The following is a 20,276-nucleotide window of genomic DNA, read 5'->3' as shown; positions in this document are numbered from 1 at the left end:
GGTCAAACTTTAAAAAAGCAATTTCGTAGCAAAAATTGGTTTCACATCAGTCAAGTTTATTAAAATATTTTGAGTGGTGCAAACAAAATAAATTAAAAATGTGATCATTTTTGTTTTTCTTCTTTTTAATTTGGTTAGACCGTTGTTCTTTTTATTTTTCTTCAGTTTACTTTATTAATTTATACATCATGGATACAATTTTGAACATGTAAAATACTAAAATAAGCAAAAGTTTTATATATCACGGATCCTTTTCAAAGGGTCGTCGGCCGTCGGAGGACTTTAGAAACCTGAGCCGCTCCTTATATTGTAAGTTCCACGCGCCGCAACCACTCGTGCTGCCCACCACCACTTCATTTACAAACAAAAAGAAAGAATTCCAACTTGGTCCATCCATGTGACAATCAACCCCTTTTAAACACAATCATCATCTTAGTGCTCCAAACCACGATAATCAATCAACATTCAGGATCGAAACAGTGAAAGGTGTTTTTGGTATTTCAATAAAGACATTGTTTTCGATCACCTTTCACTACAAAGAAATTGGATAAAGAAAGGAGGACAAAATATAAAACTACAACATTGAAATAGTTTTAAAAAGAAAACCCCCACCATCAAGTGGTAGCCATTTGCTACAAAAGATTTTTAGGTGAACATAAACCAATAAAAGATTGGGCATTCCTGACCATCAAAGTGATTTATTGGTGACCGTTAGTATGATATATTCAATTTTGAGGTGGCATGTTAGTCGTTCAAAATATATAAATAAAAATTGGTAAAAAAATTGAAAAAGATATCGGTGATTCAATATAGATAACAACTCAGTTGCGTGCATAAACAAAATGAAAACGTCAACAATACGATATGTGAGGTTGTATATTAAAGGAAAACCGTCAGTCAACATGCAATGATGTGTTATAAAAGCGATAGAGTATTTATGTTTTTAATATCAAACCAATCTTGTTAGGAAGTGAATAAATGAAAGGGTGCGATTCTACGTTGCAAATTGATTTACGCAATTTAGAATATTTTAAATATTATACAAATGAGATATAAAATAAAATATTTAATAGATAACTACAACAAAAAGATAAGAAAGACATGATTTACCTTGATTTAAATACTTTAAAATAAAACTATTAATTACATGTCTTATGTGGAGGGTCACATATTCATACACATACACTTCGATTATTCTAGCTTTTGTTTTATTGTTAACTTAGTCCCAACTGAATACAAACACCGCACCCAACGATGAGGTAACCTGTCACCACGGTGATGCAGTGAACACCACACTGTCTGGTGTGTGGTGGTGTAGTGAAGTTTCATGTGGAAGAAAAAAGCAACGTGACTCTTTTATTTTTTTCATGTTTCACATTATTCTTCGATACAACATCCTATTGATGTATATTTTGAGAGGAGTGAAATGTGACCATTTCATAGGACTGAAGGATGAGAGGATGACGGTGAAAAATGAAATGATGATAGGTGGTCAACAAAAAAATAAGAGGTAATGAGTTTATACTCTTAGCCTTAGACCTATTCCCTATGTTATTTTTGACTTATTTGAAGGTACTTGTTTTTTAACATGCAAGAGGTTATCTAGGACACTGATTTCTGTTGGAGACTTGACTGTAAACATATATCTCGTGTCTCATTCTAATGGGACTTCCGTAACATATTGCTAAAAACAAAATTGTCACGCGCCTTAATATGATTTGCCTTTCTAAAAGTATTCATTTAAAGCTTGTGAGTTGCTATAAATAACTTTAATCACTCAAAGAGAGGTAAAACTTCAAACATCATACAATCTATATGTCAACGTAATCGGTGTAAATGAAAAACATAGGCCTAATCGTGAGGGCACGCGCTTAGAAGATGCAAGTAGGGGTGTAGAAGAAAACGATCATTTCATACCCTTTAAGATCGTCCCTTTTAGCGGGTGAGTGGGTGCTTGTAAAAGAAATAAGAAAGGAAAGAGTCATTTTTATGGAATAATTCCCGCTTTACACGTTTCCTCTATCTCACACACTTTAAGGTGTTTTACTGTGTGTGTTTTTTTATTTTTAAATATTTTTTTTATCAATATATATTTTTTTATTGATATGCTCCCCACGACTTAGAAGGCTAAAGCCGGTGTTGGAGTGTTGTTATCACCACTCATTCTCCCACCAGTTCTTGATGATTATTTCATCTTCATAATCTCCAATTTCTTTTCTTCATCTTTACATTTGAATATCTTTTCACTCTCATCTGTAATTTGGAGTGTGAATTATTATCCTATAATATATACACGAGGGTTTCGTTAGATTTGAATGAAATCTACGATTTAGTTTACTCGATAAACACAATTTTAATTGATCGATCACTTTTTTTTTTATCTCTTTAATGCAGATCAATATGGTGATCCGGGTTGATTAGAATCTTCTGGGTTTGAGTATTTTTTACATTTTCTTCATTCGAATTGGGGAATGTTCTTTCCTTAATCTTCTATCCACCTATCATCAACGACCACATCCACACACAGAAAGATTTTGTTCAATTTCATTACTTTAATCGTTATATACATAATTCCAGAGTGTTCTTATCTGCGTTTGATTCTGTTTTCAATCTTTTTGGTGGGATTTTGGTAAAAATGGGTTGCGCGACATCGAAGCAACGACCGGTGTGCCGGAACTGTAAAGGGCCATGTGCTCCGATTACCCGAAGCTATTCAATGCACGTCCACCACCCGCCTCAGAGCGACGGCGACAGCTACCATGTCGTTGCTCTTAAATCCACCACTCTCGGATACCTTCAGCTCGATCCATCGAACTCCAATGAGGCTCGCAGTGCGAAGAATCCAGGCGTCGTTCAGATTCATCAAGATCCTCTCCGACAAAATGAGATACATGATAAGGAAAGTAACGAATTTGCAGTCGGCGTGATTGACGCCAAGACATGGTCGAAGATGATCGAAGAAAAAATCCCCAAAATCATCCCCAGAACACCCATCAGAACGCCTCCCGGCGAGCCGGAATCGATCAATGCGTGGGAATTGATGGAAGGTTTGGATGATACAAGCCCACTCCGACCAAAATCCGCCGCGAATCACATCCGTAGCTTCTCATTTCATGTTAATCCCAATTCCTTTACATCCTTCGGTGAATCTACAACAGAATTCTCAGAACAAGATCGACAAACTGAAATCTCCGGCAAACCACTATGTCTACCAATACCAGAGAACAACTCCTCAGATTCGAATTCCCTTTTCGATTCAAACGACACATCGGTGGCATCGGATTTTGATACTGAGGTAATTTCTTCATTCAGAAAATCACTAGAGTTGCTACCTCCGGCGAACCCATTTCACCTAAAGCCATCGATCGACGAGAAGGATCCGCCGTCCTCAGACGGCTACGGTGATGATGATTCATTGGACATAACGAATTCCAAGAAATCTTTACAAAACGGCTTTTTCGGTGATGGTAAAAACATCAGTCCTCCACGTGTCCAAGAAAAGTTAGTTTTGTACTTCACTAGCTTACGAGGAGTTAGGAAGACGTACGAGGATTGCTGCCATGTCAGACACATCTTAAAGGCAACCGGAGTTCGTGTTGACGAGCGTGATGTATCGATGCATTCGGGTTTCAAGGAGGAATTGAAAGAATTATTAGGTGGTTTTATTGGTGGTGGATTGCCTAAAGTCTTCATCGGAAATAAATGTATTGGTGGTGCTGCTGAAATCCGGCGATTACATGAAGATGGGCACCTTGAGAAGGCGTTGGAAAGTTGTGAAATGATGGATGGCGGTGGCTATGTCGGTGGTGGTGGAGTTGGTGGCTGTGAGGCTTGCGGTGATATTAGATTTTTACCATGTGAGACGTGTTCTGGTAGCTGTAAGATTTATTATGACGATGAATCTGATGATGATGAAGTAGATGATGAAGAAAAAGAAGAAAATGATTATGGGTTTCAAAGATGCCCCGATTGCAATGAAAATGGATTAATTAGATGTCCAGTTTGTTGTGATTAACTTTCACAGTGACAATTTTTCATGAATTTTTGATTGTATAGTGGGGCATTTGTTTTTTTTTTTTCATGAAAAATTATATTGAAAACAAGATTTATAAATTTTCATTTTGTATTGATTTTTTTTTTCTTTTTTACATTTTTAATGTAAGAGAGGTGAGTTTTACTTGTTATTGTCGATTTTGAAACTCTATTAAGAATTTCCGTGTTCTTGACTTGTGCAAAATAAATGATGGGTTAAATGTTTTGTTTTGATATATGAAATGGCAGCTTACTTGTACTAGATAATTTTTTTTTCTTTATACATAGTAATACATAGTAATTTGTGTTGTATACTAAGCACTTCCAAATTTCATATATCAAATATATATCACTGAAATAGGAAACAATTATTTTATTTTCGGATCTTTCAATGTATATCTAATCTGCTTTGAATTCATAGAAGCCAACCAAAATACAATATCACTTTTCATCAACATTGATTTTACATTTTTCATGATCTCTATAAATACTGATGATTCCACTTATGAAGTTACGTTCCATCATTCAAAGTGGGATGCTTGTGTATTTTTTATATTTAAATTTTGGTATAGTGTATAATAATACTATTGAATCAACATATTGAGGTTTATTTTAAAATTTGACGAAGCACATTTTTAAGATTTTTAAAAATAGACAGTAATAATAATAATAATTATTTTTTTTTAAATAAGAGAAGTCGTTGGGTTAATTGATATTTCTATAAGTTGAAAACCTACTAGTCTTTTTGTAGGATTAGTATGTAATAATCCGAAATTAGTAGTTATTACCAACCCTAAAAAGTGAAGTGGTTGGTATCCATGACTACAGTGTTTATAATTTATTAATGTTGAAATAGATAAAGTTCAATGATTAGAAATGCAGAAAAACAGGCACTTAAATTATAAAATTTCAAGATGAACAAGTAATAGGTGGGAACAGGCTGTGTCTAAGCTTTTTTATTTTATATGAAAAGGGGTAGCTTGAAAACAGTCGATATTAAATTCCAGCTTCTTTCATTCTACTCGGAGTTGAGAATTTCATTCTGATTGGATTGAGAATTTTGGATATAATTATTAGTCACTCTTGTTGGAGTTGAGAATTTATTTTGGTTGGAGTTGAGAACTTCGGGCATAAGAGAAAACAACTTTGATTAATTTCATAAATTATTTTTAGATATAATAAAATATTTTAGGTTTTCTAAAAATAACTAAGAAATTCTTAAGTTTCAACTGTCAAACTGGAACAATATATATGTAACAGATATCAAATCATAAAGTTCTAAAGAATGTTAGACATGATTTGGTGGCAACATAAAACATCAAGCTTTTATAAGTAGATATGAATCACGTTTGTAATTGTATATAGTTAATAATTATATATATTTTTTCTTTTATTATTTATTTTTATATACATACATTACTTAAGACGACATTTTGTTAAAACATGATGTCAAATACAAGCATTGGAGTCATGATCAACTTTTCAGAACCTTTTAAAATAATCTAAATGAGCTCATTTAAAAAGAAAACCAAAATTTTCTTTTACCAATTAATTTGTGAAAAAAATGATCTTTAGTCTATATTTACAGTGAAAAAGAATTATTTATAGGTTGCACCTAACAAAATACAAAAAAATAAAATTTTTATGTGGTAGGAATCTTTAAACATATTTTTAACACCATGAAATGGTTTTTTATGCTGTAGTTGGACGTGTGAAATTAAAAAGAAGAAGAAAAAAAAAGGGAAAACCCATATAAAAACTCTATGTATTGCTTAAAAGAACCCTTATTTTATTTATTTTGAACATATGAACCATTTTTATTTCCAAACCCTTTAAACTATCTAATTTATCCGATAACCCTAGGTTACACGTTCTAACAAGTCAACGTGGATTACCCTTCAGTAGATCGACCCTCATTTAACCTACAATAAATCTGATTTTGTAAAAAAAAAATGGTTTTTTTTTACGTGAAGGAGGGAAAGTTGTGGAATTGGGCGATAAAATCAGTTTCAACACTTCGTCAACTTGAAATCGACTTCAAATCTAAGTTCCTTGCCTTATGTATTATTGTTAGCATGTACGATTTCATTATTTTGTTGTATGTTGCCTTGTTATTTTGTTGTTTGTTGAAATCGACTTGAAATTTGATCCAGACTTGTTGGCTTTAATTAACAGTAATGAATTCAACTTTAAATACCAAGGACTAAGTTGATATGAAGAGTTTGAATGGCACATATGACGAGTCCGATATTTATGGGTTGTCTTTAGATGTTGATGAAGATGAGTACGTAGCTTCTTTAATGGACAAAGACAATATGGGATCATTTTTTGAATGACTTGGTACAGGAAGATATGTAATTGCTTGAAATATCATATGATGATAATGAATGGACCCCTTCACATGAAGAATTTGAGAAAGGGGAGGACGAAGATCAGGGAATTAGGGTCCAATCCCTTGTACACAACCCTAGGATACCTTCGAATAAAATGGAACCACACTTGGAAAAATACGAAAGCCTGGAACAATTAAAGTTTTTGTCTAACAAATTATGTGGTGGCTAATGGATACCAATTGAGGGTTTCCAAGTGTGATTGTTTTAGGATATTAATATGTTGTGGCAAAAAACTGAGGAGAATAAGTGTCCATTTAGAAGTTGGGCATCTTGGATGGGAAATAAACTTACTTGGAAAGTGAAATCCTTAGAAAAGAAACATGTTTATGCACGAAAATATAGCCTCAGGTCGTTGTTAACTCCGAGTTGGATTGCTAATCATTGTGTCAATGACCTAATTCGCAAACCCAAAACAAAAGTTAAAGAAATAAATGTTGTCTTTTTACATAAATATTCTTTAAAGCTTAGTAGAGGTCAGTGTGAAAGGAAAATAACATTATCATTTACACTATGCAACGTCCCAAACTCTAGAATAAAAATTTTCAGTTTTGAAATAGAATAACCACCCATTTTTATAAGTTACATTAATAGTCAAACCATTTGTTCATAAACCATAATTCAAAATCAGAGTTATAAGGAAAAACAATATGGAATCTCAAATCATAAAATCGTTGATGTCCGTGTGTACAGTCCTGCCTTCACAACCCGATAAGTACTTGAAAAACATTTGAATCCATAACTGTAAGTCAAAGTTTAGTGAGTTCCCCCAAAATACCCCACACAACAATACATATATAATGTATGCACACCTGAGCCTCATCATAAGATTGGATTGTCGTTGAGCTCACAACATAAGACTGGATTCCCCCTCCTAGGTCATCTACTTATGACTGGCTTGCTCCTGAGTCCATAACATAAGACTAGATTGCCCACTACCGGTCCCTCAGCTTATGACTGGCTGGAAACCCACCGCCACCACCATGAGGTGGTGGCTGCCACCATTTGCTGCCTCCTGCCACCGCGTGGTTGGTTGTGTGTGTGTGTGTCATTAGGTGCGTGTTAGTTTTCCTCTTGTATGAACGGGTCGAAGGCACCAATGCTGACCCATATATTCATGTTAGTATGTTTTGGACTAAGGTCCGATGTCGGGTGGTGCCCAATGTATGCTTATATGATTTCCGGATATTGGTCCGATGTCGGGCGATGCCTGAGGAATGTTTATTTGCTTGATGTCTTCATGATTCTTGCATGTGTCTGTATTTGTATGTGTTCCGGACTACAGTCCGATGCCGGGCGGTGCCTGATGTAGGTTTATATGTTTTTCTGATTATGATCCGATGTTGGGCGATGCCCGAGGAATGTTTGTATGCTTGATGTCTTCGTGATTCTCGCATGTGTATGTATTTGTATGTTTCTGGATTGCGGTCCGATGCCGGGAAATGCGCAAGGAATGTTTGTATGCTTTCCGGATTAGGGTCCGATGCCGGGAGGGGCCCAAGGAATGTTTATATGCTTATGTTGTGTGATTATTCTATGTGTATTTCCAAATTGTCTCTTTCACCAAGGAAGAGTTTGTTTTCACCAAGAAAATGGGTTGTCACAAAGACGGTTACGACTCCAACACGTGTACAAGACTCTCTCACAACATTAGGGTTTCACCTTAATGTTGTATATATACTAATCTAATCTAGTGAATTCCTTTAATCAAGTGATTGTATCTAATCTACATATAAACTAATATGGTATAAAAAGAATGTATCAAATTAGATCTTCTCCAGATTCGGATATCAGCACCAACACTTCAAAAGCTGATTATGTTGGATTAGTGTCTAAGTCCATAACTATTTTGGTATGTACTTCACCCGATGGTGCATGGTCCTTTTGGGTTGCCTTCACCAAAGCAACTTGATAGGATGAATTATAGAGAGAAAGGATTAAATATGATTTATTAATATATTATGGGAATAATATATTAAAGGAGAAATCATATTGTTTAATTAATATTAGTCAATAATTAATTGGTAATTAGTTTTGTGACTAAAAGAGATTAATTAAACTTAAGGGACTGGAATTGTAATTATAAGATAATTGCAATTTGGGCCATGGATTGTCTTAAATCAAGAGGTGGATGAATTCTTATGGGAAGCCCATAAGGAAATCGTCCAAGGGCTTGATTAAAGGAGTCTATGGGTTGCTTAGGGCTTAAGCAACTAAATCAGGGTTTCCTTGTTAGATAACCCGAATAGCCTCACTATATATAGAACCCTTAAGGCTCAAAAATGTAAAAAACTTCTTTTCTAGGGTTAGAACACGTTTTGGGCAGCCTCCATCCTCTCTCCTCTTCATCCTCTTGCTTATGGTGTTTGTAAGCCATTAGAGGAGTGACACTTGTGACTCTAAGCCTTCCAAAGTCAATTCAAGGAGGAATTGGGATTGTTATTGCTACATAACAATCAAGGTAATATCATAAACCTAATTATATGTTAATATTGATTTCCATATGCTAGAATTAGGGTTTATAGTCTTGGATTCAAAGCATGTATAATAGAGAAACCTAGATCCAAGCATTAGGGTTTGTACGAGCACATAGGATGTCTTATGACCAAAACCCATCAGATTAGAGCATCATCTTCAACACCTGGAGATCAACTTCAGCTTCAGTCATCAGCGTCAGGGTCTAGTTGATTAGCTTCACCTTCAACAGATAGTACCATCAGCGAGTGTCTGTTGGATTAGTGTCTAAGTCCACAACTATTTTGGTATGTACTTGACCCGATGGTGCATGGTCCTTTTGGGTTGCCTTCACCAAAGCAACTTGATAGGATGAATTATGGAGAGAAAGGATTAAATATGATTTATTAATATATTATGAGAATAATATATTAAAGGAGAAATCATATTGTTTAATTAATATTAGTCAATAATTAATTGGTAATTAGTTTTTGTGACTAAAAGAGATTAATTAAACTTAAGGGACTGAATTGTAATTATAAGATAATTGCAATTTGGGCCATGGATTGCCTTATATCATAAGGTGGATGAATTCAATGGGGGAAGCCCATAAGGAAATCGTCCAAGGCCTTATGGAAAGGGCTCCATGGGTTGCTTAGGGCTTAAGCAACTAAATTAGGGTTTCCTTGTTAGATAACCCTAATTGCCTCACTATATATAGATCCCTTAAGGACCAAAAACATGGCTAAGCTTCTTGCTAAGTTTTTCACACGGTTTTGGCAGCCTCCATCCTCTCTCCTCTTCATCCTCTTGCTTATGGTGTTTGTGAGCCATTAGAGGAGTGACACTTGTGACTCTAAGCCTTCCAAAGTCAATTCAAGGAGGAATTGGGATTGTTATTACTACATAACAATCAAGGTAACATCTTAAACCTAATTATATGTTAATATCGATTTCCATATGCTAGAATTAGGGTTTATAGTCTTGGATAACTTGCATGTACAATAGAGAAACCTAGATCCAAGCATTAGGGTTTGTATGAGCACATAGGATGTCTTATGACCAAAAACCCATCAGTGGTATCAGAGCCTAGATTGGTTTCAATTGTATTGATGCATTACATGTTCAAAAAATTTGATTTTTGATCTTCTGGAGGCTGGACTCGCCGAGTCCATGCAGACTCGACGAGTCCAAGCTTGACTCGATGAGTCAACTCGTCAGATGGGGATATCTTAGCGATTTCTTGCTGTTTTTGCTTATGGATAGTTACCTTATCATATTAGATCAATATAAATCGGATTTTATGATATATTTGACTATATTCTTGATCTAATTGAAGATATTTATCAATTAATAAGATAATTGTTTCCTTATGTGATAATTGATTAATTATTTTGACTAAATTGATAAATTGTTTTGCAAGAAATCATTAAATAAATCAAATATGGATAATTATGTGATTAATTGTTAATTTAGATTATTTGTTATTTGATCCTTGTTGTTATGAAAAGTTTCATATTTCCCCCTTAGGTTTTATAGTTTAAATTTGAACCCAAAAGTTTTGTTGTTTTGAAATTTAAATAGTTAAAACCCTAATGTTTTGAAAAAGGTTTCAAAACTTGCCCTCAAGTTTTGGACTTTAAATTTTGATTAAATGGTTTAATTTTGATGTATATTTAAATTCTAAACCCTAATGTGTTGAAATGTTTCAAAACTTGCCCTCAAGTTTTGGAATTTAAAAGTTGATTAAAAGTTTAATTAGGAATGTTAAATTCTAAAACTCTAGTATAGTTTTGAAAAAGTTCAAATCACACCCTTATGGTTTTATTGATTAATTAAGGTGTATAATTAAAAGAAGTTTAATAAATCCATAAAAGTTTTGGTTTACAATCTAATTGAATTAAAAGTATAATTGTTAAATTTGACCACCTAATATTTTAAAAGTGTAAAATACACCCTATACTATATATATAACATTAAAAGTCTAAAATTATATATATGTATGAGTAAAAGTCAGTCTTACCGTTAGTAGGCCTCATTCACGAAGCTGGTCTATAAGGGGTGTTTAAGGAAATTGCCTATAAAATGACGATTGAATGGGTATCCACTCTTACCCACCGCACTCTTGACTAGTGGAGGGTCGTTAACCGAACAAGTAGGATAGGACGAAACCTTCCATTATAAGTATAATGAATTATTAAAGTAACTAAATTTTTTCATAAAATTCCCAATCTTAGTTACTTAGGCAAAAATGAATTGATGCAATTCCATGAAATTACACTTTGTGCCCTTGCAAAGACGTTAGTGGAGCGTGTGTGGTTTACCGGCACACTAAATGATTCTAAGCAAAGGTAGCAAAGGGTGACTCAATGTTTGTCATAGTTCGGTGGAGCGTGTGTGGTTTACCGGCACATCGAATAGATGATTGTAACATGTGAGGGCACCATGTAAGTTTGCATGGTTATTCACACCCGCTTTGTGATCCTCGGCATCCCAGTCACAAACAAGAGGGGCATATCGAGATTTAAACATGCCATTGAAAGTTCAATGAATCTCAAAGGATCTAGGAGTTTTCATAGATTTAAAACTTAAATTCCTTTTTGTTTTTCATGGTGGAAATTAGTGAATCGTTATTCACTTACCTCCAAATATTCTGCAATTAGGGTTACTGCATCCCTCTCCCGAGTTGTAGAATATTGTGTTGGGTCCTAGCCTTAGTATCTCATTTGGGTGATTTGCTAAGGACTCATTCAATCGACTAACTTGAATTCATTTTCTCCCGTTTTGTAGATGTCAAAGTTCGACAACTATGGTCTTCCCAAATCCCGTGGAACAAGCATTCCACATGAAGATGATATTCCACGATTCGATCGAGGAACAAGAGATCATACTTCACTTCCTCCTCCTCCTCAAATTATTCTCCCTAACCTACATGTTCAAAGACTTGAAAAGTTCAAGATCACTCAAGCCCTTTTGGCAAGCAAACATAAAGAAGGAAAGTCAGTGTGTGCACACGTCCTAAGGATGAAGTCACACATTGATAGGTTAAGAATGTTGGGATCCGTTGTTTGTGAGGAAATGGCTGTTGATTGGGTTCTTCACTCACTTCCTAACTCATATAGTGAGTTCGTAAGAGAGTACTATATGATGAACCGCGACGTGACCCTTATAGATCTCACCTATATGCTTATTGCTGCTGAATCAGCAATGGTTTGGCGCAATGGAAAAGCAAAGTTGATTGGTGAATCTGCCTTCAAGACCTCTATGGATATAGACAATGGCAACGAAAGACATGCTATGATCGAAAAGTTTGATCATAAGAGAAAGGCAATGTTTGAAGTAGTTCCATGTTCTGTTCCAAAAGAGTCAATTTGCTTTTATTGCCAAGAGAAAGGGCATTGGAGACGAAGCTGCCCCATTTACCTAAGAGATCTAAGAGATGGGAGAGTCGAAACGTATGGCTCTAATTTTGGTAAAATCCATTAACTAACTCTTTTAAGCTTCATTCTAGATTCTAAATACATAATGTGATAAGATTGCAATTGATGTTTTGTAGGATCGAAGAAAAGAAAGGAAGCTTAAGGGAAGAAGTGAGCAGAATCTAACCATGAAGGAATGGATTTCGATCGCATTTCTCGAAGATTAGATTCTTGAGCTACTACTTAGAGTTAGAATTAGTTTGCTAAGAAAGATGTATTAGCATAGTTTTTCAATGAATTGCATTGTAAGGACAAAATTTTTTTCCGCAATAAAATAAATTTTGATTTTATATTATTTATTTATCCTTGCAATGGCGTATATGAAAAATTGATGTTTGGATTATTAGCAATAATGGATTTGATTCTTAGTTATGGAAATGTCGAAAATTTACCAAATAGGGACAGTTTCTCATCGCCCAAGTTTCAATTGGACAGAAACTTGGAATCATGCAACTTGGTTGCACGATGAATGAGAAATTTCATATTTGGACTAATTCGTTGACAAAGTGTCAAGTAAAGGACTTGGAGACCAAATACACAAAGTTGTGTGTTGATCAAGTCCACCATAAGAGTAACAATGATATTCGTCATGATTTACTAAAGGTTTAGTAAATATGATTATACTTATAAGATTAAGTGTAATTCTGCATTGATTGAAAATGTTTAAATCAATAGCAGAACGAATAAGAAGAATCAAGTAGGCAGAAAGATAAAAGTTTCTCCATTCTAAGAAGAAGGGAGAGTACCTTTTATGCTTTATGATAGGTCTTAATGATTAAGAACCATATCTCAATTGATCCTCTAAGTGAGTCTTAGCACAATTGTATGTCTAAGAAGAGGAATCAATAATTGAAGGAATGGTTAAATCAATAAGTCAATCATACTTCGTTCCAATAACAAGTCTTAAAGTTAAGATTGTGACATCGAGTGAAAAAATAAGGTTTATAACATTCATCAATTGTGGAAAGTTGTGATGTCTTGGATAAGACAAAGACCAACTAGGACCAAAGTTATGAAGTGTTTTGTCTGGATAAAAGCTACACTAACTCTTGAATATTTATTTGTCAAGAAATGTTTTGACAAGAGAATCTTATATGTCAAGGAGTAAGTGGGAGTCTTAATGGTCTTGAAAGGTTTCAAGAACAAATCAAATAAAACTTATCGATCATCACTAGCACACGAGTTGAGGTTTACAACCTATCGTGTTGACATTATTTTGTTTCTGTGCCAATCCAGTCGAGTTAATTATCCATGTGAGTTCTATGAGTTCTCATTTTGAACGCATAAAAGGCAAAGCACCTTAATCAATGAAAGGTACATTGATAGGAAAGGGTGAGCTGCTTAACTACTTGGAAGACATGGTGGGCAGCTGTGCTACCATAAGGCAAGAAATCAAGATTAAGAAAGTTTGGTCCATATGAGTTTGAATTTGTCGTAAACTTTAGTTTTAACAAATTCACATGGATAGGAACACATACACCGTTTAAATCTAAGTGTCATAAGATTTCCTCCTTCATGAAAATGATTGTGAGAAAATGCTTTCACTAAGAAAGATTTTAAGAAGATAGTGATTGTAAAATTACATTCTCGAATTCAATTATGGTTACGGTATCCCTTTCCATAATTTGAATTGTGAGGTTTGGCAATTAGTCTTAAGTGTTTAGACACACATATGAACTATCGAAGGCAAAGGTGTATAAGTTCAAGAAGCCTTGATAAAAGGTTATCAAAGCATTAAGTATTAGAAACATGGACTTAAGAAATTCAAAAAGTATTGTTTTTCTGAAAGTTAAGATGTTTATGAATACATGTCGAAGCTAGTGGGAGCATAAGTGTTATGTTTTATAATAATCATCATGATAGTGGGAGCATAAATGTTATGATTGTATGATTATTAAGGAAAGTATTGCAAGTTGGCAATATTAATTATAGAAAACAAGAGTCATTCTTTGCAAAGTTGTAAGGATGGAATAGTTGTTTTGCTATAATTAAGGGAGAGAATATTATGCTTCATTTCAAATCTAAAGGCTTAGGTTGAGAAATGTTAATAAATTTAGTCAAAGGTACATAGTGTGTTCTTAAAATTTTGATTGTGATTATGACATTCCTCTTCACAATTCGAATTTTGAGAACATAGCAAATAAAACATTATGCATCGTATCCCATACGCTTCGGGTATAGGATCGATTGTGAATGCTTTAATGTTTGACCATTCTAAATTTTCCCAAATGTCTAGCGCATTTAGAGGGAAAAGGGACTAGAATTGGTTTTGACTAAAATAATTAAACAACTATCAAAGGACAATCCAAAGTTCGACGATGATTGGTCGCTTGTGAGTAGTTGGAAGTATAGTATTGGAAAATATGGAAATGTTTCCATATTGGATGGACCATATTGACATCATTACGAATAGATAAGATTCTATTAAGAATGAGTTGTCATATGGAACATATGGAAGTGTGTCCATATTGGGAATTGAATATTGAGAAATCTATGACTAGATTAGAAACTTCTATGCAAAAGGATGTTCAAAGAATGTACTTTGAGTGAGAGACATCACGTCTATGGAATTGTCTTGTAACAATCTCCGATAGAGGACTTTGTAATATCATTGGCAATAGTCTTTGTGACTTTGGTGCAGTGAAATTACGAAAGGATAAGTTGCATAGAATGTTAGAATCTAGCGTATTCTATAAGTAGAAAGAATTTGATATTCTTTAACTTATGGAAAAGGATTTGGAGTTGTGAAATGAGAATGATTGGAAATGTGTTCAGTGTGATCTATTTCACAAAGAAAGAACCATAGGTAAACATTGTGTGCATGCTAGGAGCATGGGACAAGTGTTGTAATTCAAGTAAGAAGTTGATAAACCGAAACAAAAAATAATGAGTAATCGATATGGTGATAAATAAAAGGTGTTTTATTTATGCTCAAAGGGTTGAGGCCATATGGGATTAGTATTATTCTTGTGTTTCACATTTGCATGTTTTGACTTCCAGAATAATTGAGTTTATTAAGAATAATCGAATTATTCAAACGGGCCACAGTCGTTCATATGTTGGAAGTAGATATGAATGAAGACTGTCGTGAATTGGTATGTGGATTGTCTAAAGAGCATTAGACGTAAGAAAATGTTTGCTGCAACGTTCATGAGTTCTTATGAATATGAATTTGAGCATTGGATTAAACCCACGCTCACTTGGATCATTCCATGAATTGTATCACGAATGATTGGTGAGACGATAACATCTTATATTCTTGAAACCGAGATGTGTGAGTTGTATCTTGCGAATCGGTTGCACATTGATAATATGTAAACGCACTAGTAACTTGGTGTTATAAAACATATTGTTGTGTGTGATTCGGTGAGTGAGTGCAAGCAAGCATTGTATAAACGTTTATCCGTTCCTTTTATCCAAGGTAGGATAAAAGCGATATCTTTGGGCCCCTCGATGATTTAGTGATGACAAACATAAATGCTCGGCCGGTCTAGGGCTAATTTGATTTGTTCAATTAGTCAGTCGTCATAAATCGGTAATCGAGATATAGTACAAAGAGAATGATTTGAAATCATATCTCATATGATATCTAGAATGGAGGAATATATGATCCCTTATCTAAGGACACGCATATCTGATAGGATCAGAGTTGACAGCGGCTTTGGAAAGCTACGATTGCAGATCAGGATCTGAAGTCATACGCAGAATAGTTATTAGACTTATCCAAGTGGGAGACTGTTGGATTAGTGTCTAAGTCCATAACTATTTTGGTATGTACTTCACCCGATGGTGCATGGTCCTTTTGGGTTGCCTTCACCAAAACAACTTGATAAGATGAATTATGGAGAGAAAGGAATAAATATGATTTATTAATATATTATGGGAATAATATATTAAAGGAGAAATCATATTGTTTAATTAATATTAGTCAATAATTAATTGGTAATTAGTTTTGTGACTCAAAAAGAGATTAATTAAACTTAAGGGACTGGAACTGTAATTATAAGATAATTGCAATTTGGGCCATGGATTACCTTAAATCAAGAGGTGCACGAATTCTTATGGGAAGCCCATAAGGAAATCGTCCAAGGGCTTGATTAAAGGAGCCTATGGGTTGCTTAGGGCTTAAGCAACTAAATCAGGGTTTCCTTGTTAGATAACCCTAATAGCCTCACTATATATAGAACCCTTAAGGCTCAAAAACATAAAAAACTTCTTTTCTAGGGTTAGAACACGTTTTGGGCAGCCTCCATCCTCTCTCCTCTTCATCCTCTTGCTTATGGTGTTTGTAAGCCATTAGAGGAGTGACACTTGTGACTCTAAGCCTTCCAAAGTCAATTCAAGGAGGAATTGGGATTGTTATTGCTACATAACAATCAAGGTAATATCATAAACCTAATTATATGTTAATATTGATTTCCATATGCTAGAATTAGGGTTTATAGTCTTGGATTCAAAGCATGTATAATAGAGAAACCTAGATCCAAGCATTAGGGTTTGTATGAGCACATAGGATGTCTTATGACCAAAACCCATCAGATTAGAGCATCATCTTCAACACCTGGAGATCAGCTTCAGCTTTAGTCATCAGCGTCAGGGTCTAGTTGATTAGCTTCACGTTCAACAGATAGTACCATCAGCGAGTGTCTGTTGGATTAGTGTCTAAGTCCACAACTATTTTGGTATGTACTTGACCCGATGGTGCATGGTCCTTTTGGGTTGCCTTCACCAAAGCAACTTGATAGGATGAATTATGGAGAGAAAGGATTAAATATGATTTATTAATATATTATGAGAATAATATATTAAAGGAGAAATCATATTGTTTAATTAATATTAGTCAATAATTAATCGGTAATTAGTTTTTGTGACTAAAAGAGATTAATTAAACTTAAGGGACTGAATTGTAATTATAAGATAATTGCAATTTGGGCCATGGATTGCCTTATATCATAAGGTGGACGAATTCAATGGGGGAAGCCCATAAGGAAATCGTCCAAGGCCTTATGGAAAGGGCTCCATGGGTTGCTTAGGGCTTAAGCAACTAAATTAGGGTTTCCTTGTTAGATAACCCTAATTGCCTCACTATATATAAATCCCTTAAGGACCAAAAACGTGGCCAAGCTTCTTGCTAAGGTTTTCACACGGTTTTGGCAGCCTCCATCCTCTCTCCTCTTCATCCTCTTGTTTATGGTGTTTGTGAGCCATTAGAGGAGTGACACTTGTGACTCTAAGCCTTCCAAAGTCAATTCAAGGAGGAATTGGGATTGTTATTACTACATAACAATCAAGGTAACATCTTAAACCTAATTATATGTTAATATTGATTTCCATATGCTAGAATTAGGGTTTATAGTCTTGGATAACTTGCATGTACAATAGAGAAACCTAGATCCAAGCATTAGGGTTTGTATGAGCACATAGGATGTCTTATGACCAAAAAACCATCAGTGTCATCAACACTTGATCAGTGTGTCATCAATGTATAACCATCAATGCCTGGATACACTTATCAGTCTTTAGTAGATGGTGTCTTCATGATAGGGATGGCAAAAAAAAATCAAACCCGACAGGGAAACCCGATTCCTGATGATTTTGGGTCGTGTTGGTCTCTCTTATCGGGTTTTGGGTCGGGTAACGGGTCTTTATAGGGTATTTTATCCGGGTTTGGAGCAGGGAGTGGGATATGCGCGCCCCGACCCGCCCCGCCCCGAATATATATATATATATATATATATATATATATATATATATATATATTACATTGCTGTCCCTTGAAGACTTAACCCTAAAATCACGTTTCCACTCCAGTATCCTCCTTACACTTCTCTTCGTTCTTCTACTCCAGCCGACACACCCAAAAATCGAAATTACTCTTATTTCTTAGAAGTAGCAAGTAACAAGTAGTGGTAGCAAAGCAGCGATACACCACAAGACATCCATCCTCTATTCCGACGCAACAAGGAAGTGACGAGTCAACGACGGACTCCGAAAGCAGGTTGACGAGTCGACGACGAACTCCAATATCAGCTAACATTAACCCTTTTTCTTGCAAACTTTGTTCAAAATCCACCTATTTTAGCTTCTGATTTGAGCTACAAGGACTCCAATTTCACCCTTGTCAGCAATCTCATCGACGATAGACTTGAAACTACGATTTCTCCACACCGACAAAGCAAGGCAATGCCGACTCACTGCAGATTTAGGTAAGATTAAGCTTTTTTTGCCAATTCTGTTCGAATCACACATGTTCTTAATCTCGTTGATTTGAGCCTCAAGTTTGATTAGCTTGTTGATTTGAGCCTAAAATTTTTGTTTGCATCTACCCTTGTTGTTGAGAATCCTGATTTGAACCTCTTCTGTTGATTAGTTTGTTGTATTTGATATTCTTATTCAAATACACATATGGTTACTGATTCTTGATTTAGATGGACATATAATTACTGATTCTAAGTCAAGCATGTATCTGATATTCTGTTGGTTAGTTTATTACATCTATGTATCTATTTATCTGTTGGTTCAAACTTGTTTGTTGATTCAAACTTGTTATTGAGCCACAACTGTTTCATTCCACCTATCCCACGCTCACTTGGATCATTCCATGAATTGTATCACGAATGATTGGTGAGACGATAACATCTTATATTCTTGAAACCGAGATGTGTGAGTTGTATCTTGCGAATCGGTTGCACATTGATAATATGTAAACGCACTAGTAACTTGGTGTTATAAAACATATTGTTGTGTGTGATTCGGTGAGTGAGTGCAAGCAAGCATTGTATAAACGTTTATCCGTTCCTTTTATCCAAGGTAGGATAAAAGCGATATCTTTGGGCCCCTCGATGATTTAGTGATGACAAACATAAATGCTCGGCCGGTCTAGGGCTAATTTGATTTGTTCAATTAGTCAGTCGTCATAAATCGGTAATCGAGATATAGTACAAAGAGAATGATTTGAAATCATATCTCATATGATATCTAGAATGGAGGAATATATGATCCCTTATCTAAGGACACGCATATCTGATAGGATCAGAGTTGACAGCGGCTTTGGAAAGCTACGATTGCAGATCAGGATCTGAAGTCATACGCAGAATAGTTATTAGACTTATCCAAGTGGGAGACTGTTGGATTAGTGTCTAAGTCCATAACTATTTTGGTATGTACTTCACCCGATGGTGCATGGTCCTTTTGGGTTGCCTTCACCAAAACAACTTGATAAGATGAATTATGGAGAGAAAGGAATAAATATGATTTATTAATATATTATGGGAATAATATATTAAAGGAGAAATCATATTGTTTAATTAATATTAGTCAATAATTAATTGGTAATTAGTTTTGTGACTCAAAAAGAGATTAATTAAACTTAAGGGACTGGAACTGTAATTATAAGATAATTGCAATTTGGGCCATGGATTACCTTAAATCAAGAGGTGCACGAATTCTTATGGGAAGCCCATAAGGAAATCGTCCAAGGGCTTGATTAAAGGAGCCTATGGGTTGCTTAGGGCTTAAGCAACTAAATCAGGGTTTCCTTGTTAGATAACCCTAATAGCCTCACTATATATAGAACCCTTAAGGCTCAAAAACATAAAAAACTTCTTTTCTAGGGTTAGAACACGTTTTGGGCAGCCTCCATCCTCTCTCCTCTTCATCCTCTTGCTTATGGTGTTTGTAAGCCATTAGAGGAGTGACACTTGTGACTCTAAGCCTTCCAAAGTCAATTCAAGGAGGAATTGGGATTGTTATTGCTACATAACAATCAAGGTAATATCATAAACCTAATTATATGTTAATATTGATTTCCATATGCTAGAATTAGGGTTTATAGTCTTGGATTCAAAGCATGTATAATAGAGAAACCTAGATCCAAGCATTAGGGTTTGTATGAGCACATAGGATGTCTTATGACCAAAAC

At 34.9% G+C, this 20,276-nt stretch overlaps 1 protein-coding gene across 1 annotated transcript; it reads left to right on the top strand.

Moving 5' to 3' along the window:
* The first annotated feature begins 2,012 nt into the window (after positions 1-2,012).
* Positions 2,013-4,177, top strand: LOC145087684 (uncharacterized protein At5g39865-like). Its single transcript, XM_079025708.1, has one exon. The coding sequence runs from the start codon at positions 2,636-2,638 to the stop codon at positions 4,013-4,015; it is 1,380 nt and encodes a 459-aa protein (XP_078881834.1). The 5' UTR covers positions 2,013-2,635; the 3' UTR covers positions 4,016-4,177.
* Positions 4,178-20,276: the final 16,099 nt, after the last annotated feature.

Source organism: Lactuca serriola, chromosome 2 (genome assembly GCF_051521515.1).
Source record: "Lactuca serriola cultivar US96UC23 chromosome 2, Lser_US96UC23_V15, whole genome shotgun sequence".
Taxonomy (NCBI): domain Eukaryota; kingdom Viridiplantae; phylum Streptophyta; class Magnoliopsida; order Asterales; family Asteraceae; genus Lactuca; species Lactuca serriola.
This window is presented reverse-complemented; position numbering and strand designations above follow the sequence as displayed.